General features: G+C 34.9%; 3 protein-coding genes across 5 annotated transcripts in view; 2 read left to right on the plus strand and 1 right to left on the minus strand.

Moving 5' to 3' along the window:
• Positions 1 to 9,755, plus strand: part of zgc:173742 (DNA topoisomerase I, mitochondrial) — a 30,896-nt gene extending 21,141 nt beyond the window's left edge. For both annotated transcript variants that reach the window (XM_052582652.1, XM_052582653.1), the window contains exons 15-20: positions 414 to 482; positions 3,937 to 4,051; positions 8,780 to 8,907; positions 9,020 to 9,114; positions 9,229 to 9,378; positions 9,482 to 9,755. In XM_052582652.1, coding sequence (XP_052438612.1) covers positions 414 to 482; positions 3,937 to 4,051; positions 8,780 to 8,907; positions 9,020 to 9,114; positions 9,229 to 9,378; positions 9,482 to 9,584 — 660 coding nt within the window. In that variant the 3' untranslated portion in view covers positions 9,585 to 9,755. The remainder of the gene's footprint in view (positions 1 to 413; positions 483 to 3,936; positions 4,052 to 8,779; positions 8,908 to 9,019; positions 9,115 to 9,228; positions 9,379 to 9,481) is intronic.
• An 832-nt stretch (positions 9,756 to 10,587) lies between these two features.
• hsbp1b (heat shock factor binding protein 1b) lies at positions 10,588 to 12,752 on the minus strand. The gene is made up of 4 exons (XM_052581659.1): positions 12,584 to 12,752; positions 12,290 to 12,356; positions 11,023 to 11,146; positions 10,588 to 10,899 (listed from the first exon to the last, which is right to left on the minus strand). The coding sequence occupies exons 1-3, from the start codon at positions 12,626 to 12,628 to the stop codon at positions 11,028 to 11,030; spliced, it is 231 nt and encodes a 76-aa protein (XP_052437619.1). The 5' UTR covers positions 12,629 to 12,752; the 3' UTR covers positions 10,588 to 10,899; positions 11,023 to 11,027.
• Positions 12,753 to 13,370: 618 nt separating this feature from the next.
• si:dkey-246g23.2 (solute carrier family 66 member 2) overlaps positions 13,371 to 21,703 on the plus strand; it is a 37,270-nt gene continuing 28,937 nt past the window's right edge. Inside the window, exons 1-3 of one of the 2 annotated variants that reach the window (XM_052582905.1) lie at positions 13,371 to 13,538; positions 17,419 to 17,660; positions 19,858 to 19,991. In XM_052582905.1, the coding sequence (XP_052438865.1) occupies positions 17,461 to 17,660; positions 19,858 to 19,991 (334 nt within the window). In that variant the 5' untranslated portion in view covers positions 13,371 to 13,538; positions 17,419 to 17,460. Of the gene's footprint in view, positions 13,539 to 16,361; positions 17,207 to 17,418; positions 17,661 to 19,857; positions 19,992 to 21,703 lie in introns of those variants that run through there. The other variant, XM_052582906.1, reaches the window with a different exon arrangement.

A 21,703-nucleotide genomic window follows, 5' to 3' on the forward strand; every position in this document is an offset into this window, starting at 1 on the left:
GTGTTGAACATGTGATCATGTTAATGTTGATCTCCCCTCTGTGTGCTTATTAGACAGGACGGTCAGCATATGAATCAATCATTAGTACCATACGAGTGTGTTAAATTGGGGAAAAAATTTCCAGAAATATAAATTCTGTCATTGCTTGGCAAGCGGTCTGTTTACTTTATTCTTCATGCATTTGGCTCAAGAATAAATTGTTATTCAAATGAGACTGATTTAAAAGCACCACATCTGCTACCATTAATTAGTTCCATGCATATTTTAGCTGGTTTATTTAGTAGGAGTGGAGGAAAACAGGACTTCTGCGAAATGTCAAATATAATTGAGAGTGCCTCTCCCTCTCTTTCCTTTCCTCTCAACCTCTGTTCTGTGCATACGATAAACAAGCTAACGTGTGTTTTTTGTTTCAGGTTTTCAAAAACCTCAAGCTTTTCATGGAAAACAAGCAAGAAGGAGACGACCTCTTTGATCGACTCAATGTGAGTGTAATGTTCTGAAACGGCGGCAGAGTCATAGATTTTTCATTCTGAGGGATACGATTCTCGAGAGACTTGCATCATAAAAGCTCTCACTAAAGGATGATAGTTTTTCTTTTCAGCCTGGTTATATATATATTTCAGTCTTAATTTTTGCAGCCGAAAGATTCTGCCCTCACTGAAGGACAGAGAGATGGATTGTGAGAGAAAATTGGAAAACTGTTTGTGTGTGACAGACAGTGAGATAGAGAGAGAGAGAAATGTGCCCTTTCAGTGAGGTCAGGTTTGTAATGGTGGGCCATCGTGGAGGGGGAACGTTAATCTGTACTTTGGGCTCTTCCGATTGACTCAGCGGAAGGCCGAGTGAAGGGGTGAACGAGAGAGGATGTGGCAGAGTAATACTGGCCCTCTTCCACAAAGTGCTGCAAATCTTATTACATGCTGCTTTGCTTTTAAGCTTGTGTGCTTAAGTGTGCATATGATGCTCAGAAAAAAAATAAGTGTCTTTAACTTGGCTGAACCCTCAATAGAACATACGTTTAATATATTACAGATGCAATGATTAACCTAGCTATCTAAACAGAAACGTTTTAATGAGAGAAGGCTTGCATAGGGGGATAGGAATGGAGTATTTAACTCACATATTACTCGTTCGATTTCTTTTCTCAGAAGTTTGTGGTAAGATACGCATACAATAAAATGGGAGAAAATTAGGGTTGGGCCGATAGACGATGCCGATGGCTGAATGACATCATGATAATGCACCAGAATAGTGATGTTTAACATATCGCTTTCGAGATTTGCGTTCGTACGTTTGAAAAGCAATTGAAATTTGTGTCAGCATGTTATTAATACAAGGCGGCAGCAGTTGACTGTCAGGGATTTGTGGTGTCATGCCACGCTGTATCCAGTGTTGACAGCATCACTGATTATAATGAGTTCTATTTACTGATCTATATATAATGAATCTCTATTAAAGATCAGTGGTTCTATAGTATTTTGTCGTACCGCTCGCATCTGGTTCATGTGTAGACCGTGTTTTCCCTTCGGGCACATCTCTCCAACAAGCACCATCCCCCCAGACTTGCCCCCACCTATGTAATCATCCATCGCGATGTTTCACTGTAGACATCATCCGGTGCCTTTTGGTGCTTTTTGGCAGTGTGTGCAGGTGCCAAATCCTGCTGGTAAATGAAATCAGCATTTTCAAAAATCTGGTCTGCAGAAGGAAGCATGAAGTGCTCCAAGATTTCTTGGTAAACAGGTGCAGTGACTTTGGTTTTCAAAAAAACACAATGGACCTACACCAGCAGATGGCATTGCACCCCAAATCATCACAAACTGTGGAAACTTAACCCTGGACTTCAAGCAACTTTGGCTTCTCCACCCTTCCTCTAGTCCAGGGATATGCAACTTCGTTCCTGGAGGGCCACTGTCCTGCAGAATTTAGCTCCAACCCTAATTAAACACACCTGAACAAGGCAATCATTGTTTTCGGGGTTACTAGATAGATACAGGCAGGTGAGTTTTTATGAGGGCTGAAGCTAAACTCTGCAGGATAGTGGCCCTCCAGGACCGGAGTTGCCTATCCCGGCTCTAGACTCTATGACCTTGGTTTCCAAATGAAATACAAAACTTGCTCTCATCTGAAAAGAGGACTTTGGACAATTACAGTCCAGTTCTTCTCCTTAGACCAGGTAAGACGCCTCAAGATTGGTTTAACAAGAGGAATACGACAACTGGAGCCGAATTCCTTGACAAGTCTATGTGTGGTGGCTCTTGATGCCTTGACCTCAGCCTCAGTCCATTCCTTGTGAAGTTCACTCATTCTTGAATCGATTTTGCTTGTCAATTCTCATAAGGCTGAGGTTCTCTCAGTTGGTTATTTATCTTTTTCTTCCAGATTTTTTCCTCCCACTCAACTTTAACATGCTTGGATACAGCACTCTGTGAACAGCCAGCTTCTTTAGCAATGAATGTTTGTGGCTTACCCTCCTTGTGAAGGGTGTCAATGATTGTCTTCTGGACAACTGTCAGATCAGCAGTCTTCCCCATGATTGTGTAGCCTAGTGAACCAAACTGAGAGATCATTTTGAGGGCTCAGGAAACCTTTGCAGGTGTTTTGAATTGATTAGCTGATTGACATGTCACCATATTCTAATTTGTTGATAGTGACTTAGTGGGTTTTTGTTAAATGTGAGCCAAAATCATCAAAATTAAAAGAACCAAAGACTAAAACCACTTCAGTCTGTGTGCATTGAACTTATTTAATACACAATTTGTTGAATTATTGAAATCAACTTTTCATCATAATTTGAGAAGTTTTTGTTTCTTTGTTTTGTGCACATTTGAATGTTTCTTAGAGGGTTGAGTCCACATTGACATTTCTTTATTCTTGTTTTTTTTCTCATATTGTTTAGCTTTTTGTGCACATTTGAATGCGATTTTAAGTCCGAGGTCATTTCAGAATTTTTGTTCTAATTATTTTGGTTTTGTTTCATTTTGTTTTGTGCACATTGGGATGTTTCTTAGAGGCTCGATTCCACATTGTGATTTCTGTATTTTTGTCCTTTTTTATTTCTCTACTAATTATAGTCGTATCCCTATAATACAGCTGTAGAGCTAAAAAGGACATTTAGTCATTTTTATGAGGATGTCCCTAAAAGTAGCTTGTCAGGTTTAGCTAACATTTGAGGGACATTTTGCAGCAGTTGTGTTCCCAGAAGTATAGTTTGGTTAAAAACACAAAAACACTTTGCTGTTCCTTTGAGTCACTGGGTGTCCTAGCCCAAATGTCACAGTGTTCCCTTGTGAACAGTGTCGAACAGACTGACATGTTCAACATGTGTCGAGTGTCTTGCCATGCGCGTCATCAAACATCAGCAGCAATTGACATGCTAGGACACAGCTGGTGTCATTAGCATTTAGCACCTTTAAGAAAACACATCTAGCTTCATTAGAATGCAGATGTGTGACTGTACTTGTATTCCACTGGGTCGCACAAAACCAGTTTGTGAAGTAAATATTTGGATTTTTTGTACTTTGCACGTAAAGGAAAAGTGAGCAAGGGTTTTACAGTTGAGAAGTTTTCAAATGAGTGTGATGTGGATGCACATCAGGCAACTTGCTGGTTACATAGCTTGTGTCTGTGAGCCCTTTTTGAGACTCATCTTGTTGATGTAGCCAGATTTAATGGATGTTTTCTTTATGTCTGGAACATACAACCCATACTCCTGCACTCACAGATCCATTAAAGTTGGAACAAATGTCTGATATCTTTGGAGGAGGAAAAAAAATTGCCCAGATTACTCTTTTAGACATCTTTGTGTTTATTTACGGACCAAAAAAGCAACAGCGCCATCTTGTGGTTTACAATGAAGCTGGATAATAAAATATGACGATTTCTCAGTGTTTGTGTTTGAATTCTAACTTTAATGTCTTGTTTTTGACTTTCCAGACTCAACTGCTGAATAAACACCTGAGTTCCCTCATGCCAGGATTGACTGCAAAGGTTTTTAGGACATATAACGCCTCCATAACCCTGCAGCAACAGCTGAAAGAACTCAGCAACAGTGAGTGTTTTGTTTTTCTGCCTCACTTTCTCTCTCCTATTTTCGTCCTCCATTCTATCAGTCAAACTTCAAATGAACATTCAACATCAAGAAGACTAGTACAACTTCCAGATGTTCAGTCATGCCGTCAGTATGGATGTACTGTATGTTGGAACATTTGCTAAAAATCTTGATTATGATGCCAATATGGATTGCTGTCAGAGTGTTCAAAACAGCGTACGTTTTGACAACTGTGAGTCCACAGGAACATATGGATATTGTTAGTCTGACAGTGTGTCCAAACTTTATGCAAGCAACATAATTAACAAAGTTTCTATTTTGCAAAAACAAAAAGGAAACTAGCCGCAGTTTTACATCAGTGTTTGAGTGATTGCTCACTCATTGCAGCCTCACTGATTGTCCTTCAGTTTTTTGTTGTTGTTTTCTTTCTTTCTTTTTCTCAATTTAGTTTCAATTTTTTTTTTTCCTGTTTTATTTCTAGTTTCTATTAATTTTTAAGCACTCATACTTTTAATTTTAGGTTTAATTCTGATATTTTAGGGCTGCGTAAGGTAATGTTTAAAAGATAAATTTCTCAGCCAAGTCTAGTGCGAGAGTGGAGAGTTCTTATGTTTAACTTAATTTTAATTTTTATTTTTTTATACCATGTATTTAAAATAATTTGACTTTGACTTTTTTATTTTATTTTATTTAACCATGTTGTCTGTGTGCAAAGTTTTGGACTTTTTCACACACTTTAAGTGTATATATTACATCAGTGGTTCTTCGGTTTTACACCACAAGCATAAGTAGAAGCTAATCAGAAAATAACATGATTTCTGGTTTGCAAAGTTTTGTTCCTTTGTCATTAATCATAGCTCGATGGAGCACAACCAAAAACCACAGAATGTAGCTATGAACAGTTTAAACATCTGTATTCAGTGCTTTTATGCTGCTTCAGGAAAGCCCTATATCGAAAAATGATTGTTTTGTGAATGTGTATATATGCGTGTGTACACACACACAACTGTCTAGCAAAATTTCCTGTTGCTCTTTGCTTGAATTGGTCATGAATTAAGATAAAAACTCCTTATTAATCTGGAAAATATTACTTTTATCACATCATGTCTGGTTAGGACACAGTTTGACGAGCTCATTCTAGTTTGTTTGTGCCGCTAGCTTTGGTGTTTTCATTAATTACTGAATTGTGTGTTTGCGCTAATGAGACTGTTGTGTTTGTTTGCGAGTAGTGTAACTATCCGAGTATCTCTAGAGCGAGTGCTGCTGCTGTGTGTGTGTGTGTGATGCTGGGGTGGAGGTGTCGGATCGCCACTGAGAGGAAATCTGTTTTCTGCATCCGCTACAAGCTCTAATTAAATCAGCTCAGTGTGTGGCAGGGTCTCGCCCATCAGGTGCCATGTGCTGTGTGTGTGTAAGTGGTGTCCATGTTGGCTTGGAATTTACAAATTTACAGAGAAACTTGTTTGAGTCCCTGTAATTATCGATTTCTAGCCATTTTAACGATGTTTTTGCTTTTTTTCCCTTCATACAAAATGTTTATTTTGATGAACCTCAAACTATGCAGGTACCTGGGTACAACTTTAGTATAGGGACCAATTCTCACTGTTATCTAGTTGCTTATTAGCATGCATATTATTAACATTTTTGCTGTTTATTAGTACTTATAAATATATTCAGCATCTATAATCCTACCCAATACCTAAACTCAACTCAACTAGGGCCTACCTTACTAACCATTGATAAGATGCAAATTAGGAGTTTATTTTTGCAGAAGTCATAGTTAAAGGCTTGTTAATAGCGAGAATTGGACCTTGAAATAAAGTGTGACCAGTAATTGTTTTACCTTAGTTTGTTTTAACAGTAAAGAATTTATCTATTTTATTGTATTACATTTTGAGCACAATTCTTCTTACTATAAAGTAAAAAAAAATATATATTTTAATGCAAATAGTTTAAATGGAAGTATTTTTACTTTATGTACTTGCATCTAATTTTAAACTTTTAATCTAATTAATAATATGATGAGCCAATTAATTAATTGCATAGCAGTTTTGGCTGAGAAATTAACCCCTAAAAGATCATTTAAAGTCATTGTGTTAAACTAAGGAAAGGCATTGGATAGGCATTACAGAAAAGCAGCTTTAAGCTTTGAAGAAATATTTTGTTTCGATATTGCATGAATAAATGCATTAATAGTTGAGTCATTCATTCAACCGATTCTTTCAAACAGCTGATTCATTCACAAACGAAGCAAATGTCTGAGTTGGTGTAGCAACACATAATGTAATAAGTATTACATTATTATTTAATTAAAATGTTCATCAAGTGATAATTTTCTCAAAACGTAATAAAATCCTGAGCTCATAATGTAATAATAATTCTTAAATGTATTTTTTGTATGAGACAATGTATTGTATGAGAAATTCATTATGAACACATTGTGGCAACTTCTAATGTAATAACAGTTCATAAATTAATACCAGATTGTTTACAAATATCATAATTATCTTTCAATATAATAACTTTGAGCACAAAACAATAATAGTTTTATTAAAAGAAAATTAGGCTTAGTCTACATTGTGAACTTTTTTTAATGAAAAGCTTACTAAATTTGTGGTTATGACATGCTTAATATTTAAGATATAGGCCTGGTTTCACAGACAGTTCTTTAAAAATATTTTTTTTATACAAATAAAAAAAAACATTACTGGTGTGCAGTTTGAGACAAAATAAAGGCATTGATTTATTTTAAGATTAGTCAGAGTGAGTTTCTTTCAGTTGAAACAGCTCAGGTTTAGATTTTAGTCTGTGAAACCGGGGATAGTCATTTAATTGGTTGTTATAAAAACTTGTTTATATTGTACACAAATGAATAGGCCTGATGTATTTATAGTTTTGGCGATATGATTAGACCGTTTTATCTTCCTGAGGTAAATTTCTTATAACTGACACATTCTTCACAGGCTTTTATACTGATGATTTCCCTGGTTAAAACCGCTTATAGGCACAGAAATTATGCGTCTGATTAAGTTTTACTTTATTTTTCAACATATCCTCTGATGTACATTCACTTTATAACTGTATTCAAGTAAAGAATTGTTCATTCTACTTCTGCTCTGTGCTGTTACTGCCTGAGGCAGATAACACAATTTATCCCAGACTACATTACTTTTATTTTATTTTCCAAATTAGTTTATAAAAAATGCTTTCAATTCAAGGAAATAGAATTTAGTAGGGGCGCAACTGAATTGTTCCTAGCAATAATTTTGATCAATTAAAATATATTTATAACCACTTTCATTATACCACGGACATTATCTGAGATGTTAAAGTCCACATGAAATCTAAATTTACAATATTTTGTGAGTGCACATTTCTAGTCTTAGTCAACAATTAGTCTGTGCAATAAATTGAAAAAAAAGTGTTCTTTTTTTAATCTTAATCTTTAATAATCCAAATCTGATCATTTACTTTTACTCTGGAATGGCATGGCTTTCTGATGACATCAGTTTGATGGCTTGAGCAGAATATGCTTAACCACGCCCCTCCGACCATTAGCCTGCTGTGAGTGAGAGATGAGAGGAGGAGCACAAAAATAAAACCCCACCCTCTACTCAGTGTTCCATTTCAGTTGGAAATACTTGGGGTGCACGATATATATTGACCGATGATTAATGGGCACCTCGTCAAGTAAAGCCGGTTCTCTAATCAGCGGTAAATTCCATCAGGTGCTTGATTTCAAAGAGCAGCTGTTACTACACAGAGCCATTGTTAACTGACAAGCTGCGCAAATCCAAGCTGATAATGAACGTGGATTTCCACAGCTTGTCAGTTAAGAACGGCTCTGTGTAGTAACAGCCCTAGGAAATACGGCACCACACTGAAGTCCAGTCGGCAGCAACTTATGGTTCATGTAGATTTTAAATGAAATATGTCATCAAACTGCACTCTTTCAATGATGTGCAATTAATGCATGGCCAAAGTAAGAACATAATCAAAGTGTTTATAACATGCAAAGTATGATTGCCAACTGTTCTCGTATTTAAGCAGAAAGCATTTTATCATGTCACGTCTATTTTAGGGAGATAATCCACTCTCACAAAAAAAGCAAGAGCAACCTTAGTTGAAACTAATAACAACATATTTGGAAATCTCTTCTGTACATATTTATCTGAGCATTAGATGTTTCTGTTAACAAGGTTTGTGGCATTGAACAGTGCTCTCTCTCTCTCTCTCTCTCTCTTTCTCTTTCAAAAAAAACATATTTATTTATATATATATATATATATATATATATATATATATATATACACACACACATACACACACACACACACACACACACACACAGGCTAATTAACAGCACAAATATTTTAACTCTCTCTTATACTGTGCTGCTTATACTTTAAGTAGTTATATAATTATGTAAATATTACAATATTTTTGGTCAGTTTATAATGTAATACATTTCTCATAATGTAATTATTAAATTATGAGCTCAAGATTTTATTACGTTTTGAGAAAGTTATTACATTATGAACATTTTATTACAATAATAATTTAATATATCATTATTTGCAGTTATTAAATTGAGTTGTTACAGTCAGTCACTGAATTTTTGGATTACTTATTACTGAGTTTGTAAAAAAAAAAAAAAAACTATCAAAAGTAATTGTTTGAAATAACTGTGTGTGTTTCTGTGTGTTAAATGTGTCATTCTTACTACAGTGAAGGAAAATGCGGCAGAGAAGTTGCTCTCCTACAACAGGGCAAACCGTGCGGTTGCAATTCTATGTAACCATCAGCGGGCGCCGCCAAAGACCTTCGAACAGTCCATGGCTAACCTGCAGGCAAAGGTACTGGAGATATGAAACTGAATAGTGAAAAAAAAAAGTAATATATCATAAGAGGCTTTTGAATATGATTCTGTTTTATTAGGTTTGCTATTTCTCTCTTGTCTTCTTTAAGATTGACAGCAGGAAGGAGCAGCTGGACTTGGCTAAGAAAGAGCTAAAGCAGGCCAAGAAAGAAGCCAAAGGGAGCTCAGACAACAAGCTGCTCATGTCAGTATCTCATTCCAGGCCTCTGAAAGAGGATGTTTATTTGCTCTTCAAGCTATTAGGATCCTTTTATAAATGAATGATATTCACATGTAAAAGCATTTTATGTGTGTTCAGTGTGGTGGAGAAGAAGAAGAAAGCTGTGCAGAGGTGTGAGGAACAGCTGCTGAAGATGGAGGTTCAGGCTACAGACCGAGAGGAGAACAAACAGATCGCCCTGAGCACCTCCAAACTCAACTACCTGGATCCACGCATCAGTGTGGCCTGGTGATGATGTCATACACATGCACACAGTTGCTGCACAGGAAGTCATGTTGTGTTTCATATCAGAATGTTTTCAGAGTTTCTTTACTTTATTTTCTGCTTCTAGGTGTAAGAACATGGAGGTGCCGCTGGATAAAATTTACAACAAAACCCTGAGGGATAAGTTTGCCTGGGCCATCGACATGACTGAACATGACTTTGTGTTCTAAGCGTGGTTTGTTCATTCTCCAGTTCAACTCGGTGTTTTATACAAATGTACATTTTAATAGAAATGTTTTAATCAGCATTTTGCTGATTATTGTTGTCACTTTTATATTGTTTACTCAAATGTTCTAAGTCATTTTAAGAAAGTTCAATAAATGTTCTTCCTTTCTAGGGAACTAGTCCTTTTTTTTTAACCACAAAAACTTTTTGAAAGATAAAAATATTTGGGTTGTATTTCATAGCTATATGTGTGTGTGTGTGTGTGTGTGTGTGTGTGTGTATATAAATAAATATATACAGTATATATATATATATTAGTAATTCTCATTAACACAATGTGAAAAAGTAATGAAATGGTAATAAAAATCATCTGGTTCTGATACAATTCTGTATGACACATAATTTAGATTGATTAGGATTAACTAATACTATTATAAATAACTTTGTTATTCAGCTAAAAATATTTTATTATTATTATTATGGTGTAAAATGTTAATGTTTTGGATGGTTTTTTTTTTTTTTTTGTCCAATATAATTTACCTATATATATATATATATATATATATATATATATATATATATATATATATATATATATATATATATATATATATATATATCTCTTTAAGCCTTTTTCCACGAGTCCAGATTCAAAAATAGATTTTTCTTGGTGGGGAAAAATCTTATGAAGTGATTTAATCACATTTTAGCTGAAGTCATTGAACTTTGATAGTGTTATGGTTTTAAATTGCATGTAAATGTGTTAATCATCATCTTACCCAGCTTACATGTTGATCAATTCTAAACAATGAGACTTACATTTCCAAGAATTCACCCTGTTAGTTTTAGCTTGAGAGTATGTGACCCAAGAGATTTTGCATGTCGGCATGCGTTCCTTTTTATTACATTTGACTAACTTGCAACTGCTAAAGAGGACTGGGTGAAACTATGAACTATAATGGTTTATTTTATAAGAGCTATACCAGTAAAGAGAGATGAGGACACAGGTTTTAAGAAACAACTTTAATTCAGTGACAAATTCACTTTAACCAGGAATGGTGTTAGGTTGGCACTTGGGCTAGTGCTATTACAGTAAAGCAGGGTTCGGTTCTACAGTTGGATGTCTTGTTTATAAAGTTCTTTGCAATCCATTACAGAAAAGGGGGGGAAAGGGTAGCATACATTACATACATAGTATTAGGACTGACTTTAAATTCTAAATATTAAAAAAAGCATCACATCAAACCAAAATATGTTAGTCACCATAGAGAAAATCTTGCTGCTCCTGAAGAGTGTTGATAGTTTTTGCTACTCAGGATTCTGTGAAAGATAACACTCAATCAGGGCAGTGCATTTTAATACAGCATACCAGAATGAAATGCACTTCAAATTTCCAGTTAGAATCAAACTTTCACAACTGGTTTCAACTAATAGTTTAAGTACCTCTACTAAGAGGCCTCTCCCTCTTTGACCTTGTTCTCCCCTTCAATCTCTTCCACTCCCGCCTGAGTCATCAGGTCTGCAATATTCTTCTCTAGATCATCGATGCGGGTGCTCATTTCATCAAGTGGATCTTATTAAGGAAGATACAGGAGAAAGCACAGGTAATACCACCATTTAAATCCACATATCAAGGCACCGAGTGCATGGGTAAAGCAATGTCTACTTTGTAGATCTTGACTGTAAACAAAATGTATGTATTTGTAAACCTGCATAGCACTGGATTAAAGAATTTCCGCATTTTGATTTTTACAGATCATTTTGTGAACCTGATCACAGAATGGTGATCTTACAGTTGTGGTAAATTTTGGTTCTGTTAAAATGTGGAGCTTTCCTGAAGGGGTTTGTATTTGGGTCTGAGATTTGTATGAGTTTTTGAGATGCTCTTCCTGTTGGACAATGGTGGTGGGATTTTAGTGGTTAAAGATCTGGATTAACCCCTTGACAACTGGCAGTTCAGTTCAGAGTTAAGGCCTCCTCCTCACCTTTGTACCCTCAGGGTCTCTGCCGATTTTATAAAGGCAAGAACAAGTACAGAACATGTAATAAGTACAAGAGGTTGCATTTGCAACATTTCAAAGTTAGAAAATACAACTTTCTATTACTTTCTTAACGAAAGAAGTTAAATAACTTTGCTCCCAACTCTTCCTCAGTATTTTTGTCTGGTTTTTAGGTCCAAATATATAAAGATAATTAAATCAAGATACACTTGCTTGAAGCAAAATGACAAATGAAGTGATTGTGAAAATTAATTGAGTTTTGTTAAAGAATAAATTGGTTCGTTTTCATACCCATCTGATGGATATTTGTTACAGTTTTAAATGCTCGTTTTTGTTCAATTTCTCAGAATAGACTTTAATATAGTCCTTTTGCATTGGGAAATCTAGACAAATACTGAGATCATTTTTAGCAGTGCATGCAACATTCAATGCAATTACTGCTCGGATTTAATTACTTTTTAAGGCCTTAATTTGTGGAAAACTGTAATGCCTTTTTAAGACCTGCAGAAGTACCGGAGCAAGGCATTTTTCCCAATTTACTTGACTATATGCAAAAATGAAACCCTACCTTATATGATAAAGAATCTGGTAAATGACAGCTAACCTCATTTAAATTCCTCTAAACCGCTTACTGTCGCATTATAAATAAGACGCTATCACTGAGAGTACTACTTTAAGTCTATAGCTGTGCTAAAAACAAGAAAGGATATTTCTCCCGATGATCTGGTCTGACATCGTCTGGAATTTATCCTGCATCTGCTGCAGCAATGTCTGCACCTGTTAGAGAGAAACATTCAGTAGACAACATTCATAGATATTCAAATAAATAACAAATAAATCATCTTTTTTTACGTCACAACTACAGTATTTTTAAATCATTTGAATTTAACAGTAAACTAATTTTATGTCGCATCATAATAATCCCAAGTAGAACAGATAAACCGGGCCTAGCATTAGCCTAACCTAGCTAACCACAAAAATATCTCGTTTATTATCAAACCTACCACTGCTGTGAGATCCTGCACCGATTTTGGGTCCGTTTCTGACATATTTCTTTAATAAATAGATGGTACAACAGCAGAAAGATGTTTATTGCTCTTTAAATTGTGTATCTTCCCAGCTCTTTGCTTTTCTGATGATCAGCTGTTGGATAAATCACGGAGTGGTGCCAAATATCGCGAGATTTTAGAGACCTCGCAGTGAGAGATTCCCGCAGCTGCAGGCAGGCAGATCAACCTCTGGTGTGATGATCAGACCATACACAGCATCAGAGCAATTCTCAAACAAAAGATGCAGTCATTTCCTATATTAAGACCAATGACAGGTTACAGCAGGATAGACCATAATTTATTTAAATTTAATTTTGTTGCGAATTAAAAATATTTTTTTGCTCCATTTAGGTGTATGTAGAAACTGAGATTATCAAAGTATTTGTTTTATTATGTGTATATATATATATATGTATATATGTATATGTATATATATGTATATATATATATATGTATGTATGTATATATGTATGTATATGTATCTCAATCAAAGAAAGGCTTAATTCAGAGTAGGTTAATGTGTAAAAAAAAAAAAAAGGATTTAACGCAGATTTGCTTGTAAACGTTGCGAGTAAATTGTTCCATTAATATCTTACATACGAGTTTTTTGTTGTTGTTGTTACCACGTATTAACGTTCCAATAATCTAGCATCAAAATGAAGACAATGGGAGTATCGCTGCTCAAATGTAGTTTGATAGGAACTCGTGATGTTCCCTGTTTATTTGTTTTTATTTCCTCTTCCTCAGTAACAGACCAATGAAATCTACGCGGTCAAGCCCACATCTCCAAACTGCATCAGCCTGATTTAGACTAGATGATGGCTAGATGAGACAGCATGCTCTTTAGTTTGTGTGTGTGTGTGCTGCTGCTGCTAATATAGTTGTCAAACAAGTCTTCGCCCGAAACAAGGTATGCTTAAACTTCCTGAGGTTTTTTTCACCCTTATTTGCAGCAACTTTCTGTTATTTGAAGCGGTTTCGTTACTGTAAAGTGAAACCTGCACCGCGAAACTCTACTGAATATGCATAAAGAGTTTTGAGTTTAGCGTTTGAAGCGAAAAGCACCATGTTCTTGTGCATTGCGTTAAACTGCTGATCCGAGAGATCTTGTACGCGCTACTGCATTAGTATTCACTTTGATGTATCAGGTTCGCTTGATATTGAACAAGACAGTCAATAAAATGTGCACACCCGGATTCATGTATCCACGAATGGTTTGTTCATATCCTTGTGGTGTCGATATCATGTTTATGAACGAATTGTTCTTTTGATTCTGATCTTTAAAAAAAAAAAAAAAAGTACCGGACGATGTCGCTCAAGAATAATACTGAAACAATAGGTTTTCTCGAATTAACCGAGTCGGTCGAAGTGAATCTTTTGTGCCTCGAAATAGTTCCTCTTTTCGTTTTGTCCGATTCGGAATGAACCATATACTGTATAAAAACAGGTATGAACCTAGAAGTCATGATTTAAATTATACAACGTTTAAAGTAAATAGATGCCCAAGCCCTATAGGTCAAAAAGTTACTTTATTTACCAATAAGCTGAAATATTATCTAACAAAACATACTATATTTACGACTCGATTGTGGTTAAAAAAAAAAAAAAACTTTCCGCATTGTGGTAAATACATTTTACTATTCTGTGGGCCTTTGAATTCAAATCAACCCTATATTTAGGGTTCTAATTTACATTTAATGAATTGAATCATGGCTTCGACAAAATAGACGGAGTCACAAGATTTAACTCTTAGGCTACTACTTTAAATTAATTTAAAAATACAATTGTGCATACATGTCTTTTATTAAAAAGCTTTATTTAGATCTTGCTAAACATGACGTAAACAAACCACCGAATCATTCTTTTAAACGAGCTGTTCAAAAGATTCACTTAAATGATTCAGATTTCCCATAACTGTTAATCGTCTTGGTGGACATTCACACGAGGCTTTGACATAAATAACTTATCGGAGTGCGACTGAATGGAATGTAAAAGAGTGAATTTATACAAAAAAATAAAAAATTAAGCAATGCAGTGACAACCCCGTTCTTTGTAAACCAATTCCTAGGATTTTCCTGCTGTCCAAATTTGCTGCTGGATACAGCTTCTAAAGATCATAACTCTCTGACGTGCACACATAGCATTATGAAGTGCCTCGGCCATACCAAACGTATTTTATGTCCATGTTTGCCATTCCAGATAAATGATAGTCTTTTAACGTCCAGCAAAGCTAAGTCTGTTTACAGTAGGTGTGGATCTAGACATCTGTTCATGTAGGAGACACAAACGAGAGAGAGAAAGGTGGAGACATGTAAGAAGAGCCCAACCCCCTATGGAATGCAGAAGTTATGCAACACCTCTATGTACAGTACAGTAGCTCAGAAAGCATACTTCACTGCTAGACCTCCACTATAGAGGTCACGAGCAATGCTCAAGTACTTGGTTTCAGTTGACTTCATGGGGTTAGGAAACATTCCTTAATAATCTGGTCACTTAAATCCACAAAATCTCCTTTAAAATGTTGTAGGACTCCTAGACTTTTTATTTTATATAGGTTTTTAAATATATATATATATATATATATATATATATATATATATATATATATATATATATATATATATATATATATATATATATATATATATATATATATATAATTTAAATAAATAAAGTTATGGCTTAATTGCAAACTTGTTTATGTGAAATTAGTTTGAAAAGTATATGTATATGTATATATATATATATATATATATATATATATATATATATATATATATATATATATATATATATATATATATATATATACTTTTCAAACTAATTTCACATAAACAAGTTTGCAATTAAGCCATAACTTTATTTATTTAAATTTTATGCATGTATTTTATGGCTTAGTTTTTTATGTGAAATTTGTTTGAAAAATTCTTCTAACTGGCTAACAGAGTTTTGTTGAAAGTGACTTGTGATGGTCTTGGTAACATCATGAAGAATCAGCTGAAAATGTATAAACAAATCTGTAATGTTTTGCCATCTATGCCATTTTTTTGGTTTGAAGAAGAGCATTTCTCAATATAATTTCTGTAGATTAATGTACCGTATTTTCCGGACTATAAATCACACTTTTTCATAGTTTGGCTGGTCCTGCGACTTATAGTCAGGTGCGACTTATCAATATTAATTTGACATGAACCAAGAGAAATGAACCTAGAGAAAACATTACCTCTTTGCTCCCAGAGATGCTGCTCCGTGCTCCTGTAGTCTACACTGAGAATCATAGAGCGCCCTCTCCTGGCTGTAGACGGTAAAGTTTTCTCTTGGTTCTTGGTTCTTGGTTCTAAATAAATGTGACTTATAATCCAGTGCGATTTACCGTATTTTTTGGACTATAAGACGCACCTGAGTATAAGTCGCATCAGTCAAAAAATACGTCATGACGAGGAAAAAAAATCATAAGTCCCACTGGACTATAAGTCGCATTTATTTAGAACTAAGAACCAAGAGAAAACATTACTGTATACAGCCGAGAGGGCGCTCTATGCTGCTCAGCTTTTAATCATAATTTATTTATCATAATACAATATTGTTTATGGATTTATGGCTGTCCTGGCATTTCTGATTATGATCTTCCAACTATTATTTTAATTTCCAACTATTGTTATATTATTTTTGCCAAGAAAACCTAAAGTTGTATGAAAAATAAATTATGTAAATAACGTTATGAATATTTAAATGTTTATAAAATAAATCTATATAAGAATAATTTCAAAAGCTCTTAAATATTTTTTTCTACTTAAATTATAATGATGTATATTTTAAACTATACACAATATGAAATTACAATTTAAATCCATATAAAAATTACTTTACATTTGTGTGTGTGTGTGTGTGTTTTGGGCCAGTAATGCTGTTGATCAAGTAGAAATCCGAATTAGTCAGAAAAAAATAAATAAATGTAATGTTAGCATAATTACAAATTCTTGCATTGCAAGCCTTTTCTTGCATACTTAAAAGAATATTCGGTAGCGCTTTATTTTACAGTCCTGTTCCTCATGTACATACTATACTTATTATAGTAATTACAATAACTATGTAATAACTAGGTACTAACCCTGAACCTACCCCTAAATGTAGTTACCTTGTGTTACCAGAACTTTCTTAGATAAATACACTGTAAGTACACTATAAGTACATGCTAGTACAAGTACTGTAAAATAAAGTGCAACCGAATATTCTCAACCTCAGGGAACACGTCTGTCCAAATACTTGTTGAATTGGGGAAATTATAATGCAAAGTAGCTCAAAACTATCTCGAAACTTCTCAGCAGTGTATTCTAGAAACTGTGACTCAGCCTTCTCTTTTAATGTGACGTTTGTCTGGTCAGAAACAAAAAGGACCCTTATCTTTTGGTGCACAGTCTTCCTGTGAGCACAAACGTCCTGTTCTGCTGAGATACCGTCAGAATGGGTGGCAGCATGTAGACGACTTTTACTGTTCCTGACTACTGTGAAATTGGCCCCTCATTGGATTTCATGTCCAGAAAGTCCCACATGAATAATTTACAATGCGTTTATACTGTAGGTATTATTGTTCCCGTGGGAACTTTAAGGTTACTGGAGGTGGCACTGTTTCTTTTATTGCTATAAGGTTTTGTTGCAGCAATATATGCCTGTTTTATTAGTTTTAGCTTCTTTTAGCTAGCAGACAGCTAATTTAATCATCCCTACATTGCACTGCACTTTCTATATTTTGTGATCAAACTTAAAACTGTTCTAACCTCTTCTTGCAGGGGATGGGAGTATAAAGACAGTGGTTTGAGAAGGACTAAGTGATGGAGCAGGGGTCAGAGGAGAACATGGAGAGCTCATGGACTCTGCTCTCATGGCTGGCATCTGGAGTGATGGTGTTTGGAAGTGCGGTTCCTTACATCCCCCAGTACCAGGAGATCCAGAGGACCAATAACACAGAGGGTTTCTCAACAAGAGTCTGTCTGGTGCTGCTCGTTGCTAATATACTTCGCATTTTCTTCTGGTGAGTGGAGCAGAGTTAATGTTACTGCAGCCGAGCTGATTTATTGGCTCAGCGGCCAATGTGGAAATCAAAGTGAAATAAACAAGGAGAAATCAAAGTATATTTGTATGCATGTTCTATTTTATGTATTCTTTAATTCATTCGGTCCCATTTTGTATTTAAATGTATTTTTACATTTTAAAAAAAGGAAACTTGACACCCATACTGTATAACCAAAACTTACTTAAAGCATAATAAAAATGGAATTCATCCCTTTTTGTTTGGAGAATAGTATTTCTTCCCAATTAAATTTTTATGCCGTTTCAAGTATGTTTTGGTTTCAAGTGTCCTTTTTAAAAAATGTAAAAATAATTAAGATATATAAAATAAAATAAAATCCACCCATTTATTTACTAAATGCATCTTGCTCATCTTATTGTAAGCAATTAATTCATTCATATGTCTCATTTTAAAAATGTTTTTTGACCATGTCATTTTTAATCAATCTCATAACTCAATATTCCGGTAAACAATGCATGATATATGCCAGACTTCTCAAATAACATTGTGCCATCCCAAAGAAGCACAAAGTCACTTTCACAGACTTTTAAAATAAATGTTCCCTCCTGGTGGAATGACCTCCCCAACTCAAACCTTAGCCTCTTCCATCTTTATTTGACCTTCTAACTCTAGCACTCTCAATTCTCATTCTGTTCTTATAAACAAAAACTAACTAGCTTTCTAATCTTTTTCTATTTTATCTTTTCCTTTCATTTATTATACAATTAACAAAAGCAAAAAATACCTCTAACAGTAGCTTGCTCTGTTCTTTCTATATTCTATCTGTTTTCTTTTTATTATATTTTTTTAAAAGCCCTTCCTATGTGTACCGAGACTTGTTATAGCACTTGTATATCATTGTTGATTTGGATTGTTTCCATTGTCCTCATTTGTAAGTCGCTTTGGATAAAAGCGACTGCTTAATGACTAAATGTAAATATAGTAATTTAGTCCACGAAAACCCTCCCCTTTTTACATTCACCTGTAAGTTACATTCAGATCTGCCTCCAACCAGTTGAACCAAGCCCTCACCTACTTTTGTTTTCTTTTTGATCACTTTTATTTTCATATGTGTCATAATGTGGAAGAAAATATCTCTCTCTACGCCAGTTACATTGTGTCTTTAAAGTAATGGGTAATTCAGAAGAAATGATACACACCTGCAGGCCATCCAAGATGCTGACGAGTTTGTTTCATCATCAGAACAGATTTTTAGAAATTTTGTATTACATCACTTGCTCACCAATGGATCCTCTGCAGTGAATGGGTGCCGTCAGAATGAGAGTTCAAAGAGCTGATCAAAACATCAACATAATCCACATAGTAGATAGTCGTATTGTTTTATCCACATGTTTGTTTTTGGGCAAAATATTCTTTTATCAACAAAGACAACTTTAATTAAGCAATTTATAGGTTGTTTTCCCTTAAAGCTGCAGTAGGTTACTTTTGTAAAAATATAATTTTTACGTATTTATTAAACCTGTCATTATGTCCTGACAGTAGAGTATGAGACGGATAATCTGTGAAAAAAATCAAGCTCCTCTGGCTCCTCCCAGTGGTCCTATTGCCATTTGCAGAAATACATCACTCCCGTTAAGAAACAACCAATCAGAGCTGCGGTCCGTAACTTTGTTTGTGTTCAAAATGTAGAAAAATGTATATAATAAGCGAGTACACCATGAATCCATTTTCCAAACCATGTTTTTAGCTTGTCCTGAATCACTAGAGTGCGCCTATAATAAGTGTTTATATTCAGACTATTTTAGATTGCTTCGGGGGTACCGCGGCGGAGTAACCCAGTACCTTTGTGATTCTTCATAGACATAAACAGAGAGAAGTAGTTCCGGCTACGATGTTCTTCCGCAAGACGCAAGCAGTTCTGTTTATTAACCACTACAGCTTCAAAAGTTACTAACTGCAGCTTTAAAAGTGTTAACATTTCCAGTTCAGTTCTTTCTAAATTAAATTTGTTTGAGTGTCTGAACCAGCAATAGCAACAATGGCTTAACCAATGGCGTGTTTGGGGTTGGGCCTGAGAGAACTGTTTGGGAAACCTGTATGAAAACAGTTGTTATTTTTGCAGTTCTGTTTGGTTTCTCTAGAGGCACAGCTTTTGCACTTTACCTTTTAATTAAGCATTTGTTGTTTTGTTTTGCAGGATAGGCAAACAGTTTGAGCTGCCTTTGCTCCTGCAGAGTGTGGTGATGATTCTCACCATGTTGGCAATGCTACATTTGTGCTGTTCCATCCAGAGCAGCAACCGTGTCAGTACTAAACAGCACCACATCACAGGTAATCACATTAAACAGTCAGTGTCCAGCGGGAGTGTGAAATGCATTGCCTAAAAACTGTACTTTTTCTACTTGTAAATACTACTAAGTTGAATATTGTTATCTCATGAAGTTTTAAAGTGTCCAATATTTTGGGGGAACATGTTAATACATAAATTTTTGAAAGGTAGTGATAATCTATATGATGAAAGTACAAATTTGTAAAGTGCCAGTTTGAATGATTGCAATGGCCTTACAGTGTGCAAGTGTTATATTAACGCCTGAGGTCTTGTGAATGGTATATCAACTTCAGCATGTGAGAATACTACTAAACAGATATCACCTCCTTGTCTTCTGTCATGTAGATGGGATTGAAACCGCAGAAGTGTTACTCATTGCCCGGGGCGCTAGTCTAGTCCCATATTCATTTATAATGAAGATGTTAAGTGTCTGAGAATATTGGCGTCACATGGATCAGGGTGCAAACTGTGTGTAATTTCCTCTTCACTCTTCCACAGAATTGATTTATGATAAAGTTAGGCTCCAGTTGATTGGCTTTTTCTGGGTTTGCTTGGGAAAACTCAATCTGAAGTCATTTTTTATGAGAGCACTGTCTGAGAGGGAGCTTGGATGATAACGTTTTGCTATATTGTAATAATTAGAAAATTGAATGTGAAATCAGACATGGCCCTAATTTACCTGTCATGTTGATTGATTAAGCTGGAGGCTGCAGCTCGCTCTTACACTTTGTTATAAAGTTTCAGTGTGAACTGAACTGTAGCTTGTGAACTAAATCAGTCAATTCTAACAGTGGAGAAAAAAATAAATTTTATATAAATTTTTTATAAGAACTAGAGTTTTGACAGTTGTGGGGGAATTCATTGGGAAACATTTTTGAAACTTCTTTGGTGGACTTTATTTGGAAATAAATATCAGATGGTTAAATTATCAAAGGTAATTTGTTATTTCCTGTTTTTATATGGTATAATTTAATTCTTATTGATCCAGAATAATTAAATTTTGACATTCCTACCCCTCAAACAATATTTAGGCGTAAATGTACGATTTATGGATTTTAAATGAACAGATTTATGCTAAATAATTGTAATAGTTTTAAATAATAAATATAAAAATATGATTATTAAAATCACATAGATTCAAATATTAAACTATGCTGTGATGTTTTCGAGTGCAGACTTGAGTTTGAGTGCATTTGACAAATATCAATCACTTTATTAGTTTAAACCTCTGTAACCAAATGAGTCAAGTACATTTTTAATGCTATTCATAAAATGTGTGCAATATACTAATAGTCATAATTAGTTTTTATAGGTGTCATAACACAAAATCTTTTTTCCAAAGTCAAATTATAAACACCTTAACTTATCCAAGTATTTATTCATATATTTTTGATTGAATTTACTGACTTGATTTTGTTCTTGTAAGGTGAAGAAAAAGATATATCAGTATCCTATATCAGTTAGCTTCTGTAAAGTGTGTGTTCTTATTGAAAACTAACATTTGGATCACCTTGGATCAGCTCCCTCTAGTGTGCCTGCTAACAGCAGTTTGAGTGCTGAACATCCGGTTTGATAGAAGCACTGTGTGCGTCAGCGGTTTGCCTGAATGGCAGTTAAGGTGTCCGGTTACAGCAGGGACAGAAGGGAAGGGTGTGTGCTGGACCCAGAATAGCACGGACATCGGGTCCTCCTTCTAAAAGTTAGATGTCATGTG

This window comes from Carassius gibelio, chromosome B18 (assembly GCF_023724105.1).
Source record: "Carassius gibelio isolate Cgi1373 ecotype wild population from Czech Republic chromosome B18, carGib1.2-hapl.c, whole genome shotgun sequence".
Taxonomy (NCBI): Eukaryota; Metazoa; Chordata; class Actinopteri; order Cypriniformes; family Cyprinidae; genus Carassius; species Carassius gibelio.

What these genes read in the sequence shown, in the direction of transcription:
- hsbp1b (XM_052581659.1), bottom strand. Translation starts at nt 12,628, where the DNA reads ATGTCAGAAACGGACCCAAAATCGGTGCAGGATCTCACAGCAGTG. An exon ending in TGCAGGATCTCACAGCAGTG is followed by an intron (nt 12,357 to 12,583) that starts GTAGGTTTGATA and finishes TCTCTCTAACAG; the next exon opens with GTGCAGACATTGCTGCAGCA. An exon ending in AGACCAGATCATCGGGAGAA is followed by an intron (nt 11,147 to 12,289) that starts ATATCCTTTCTT and finishes AATAAGATCCAC; the next exon opens with TTGATGAAATGAGCACCCGC.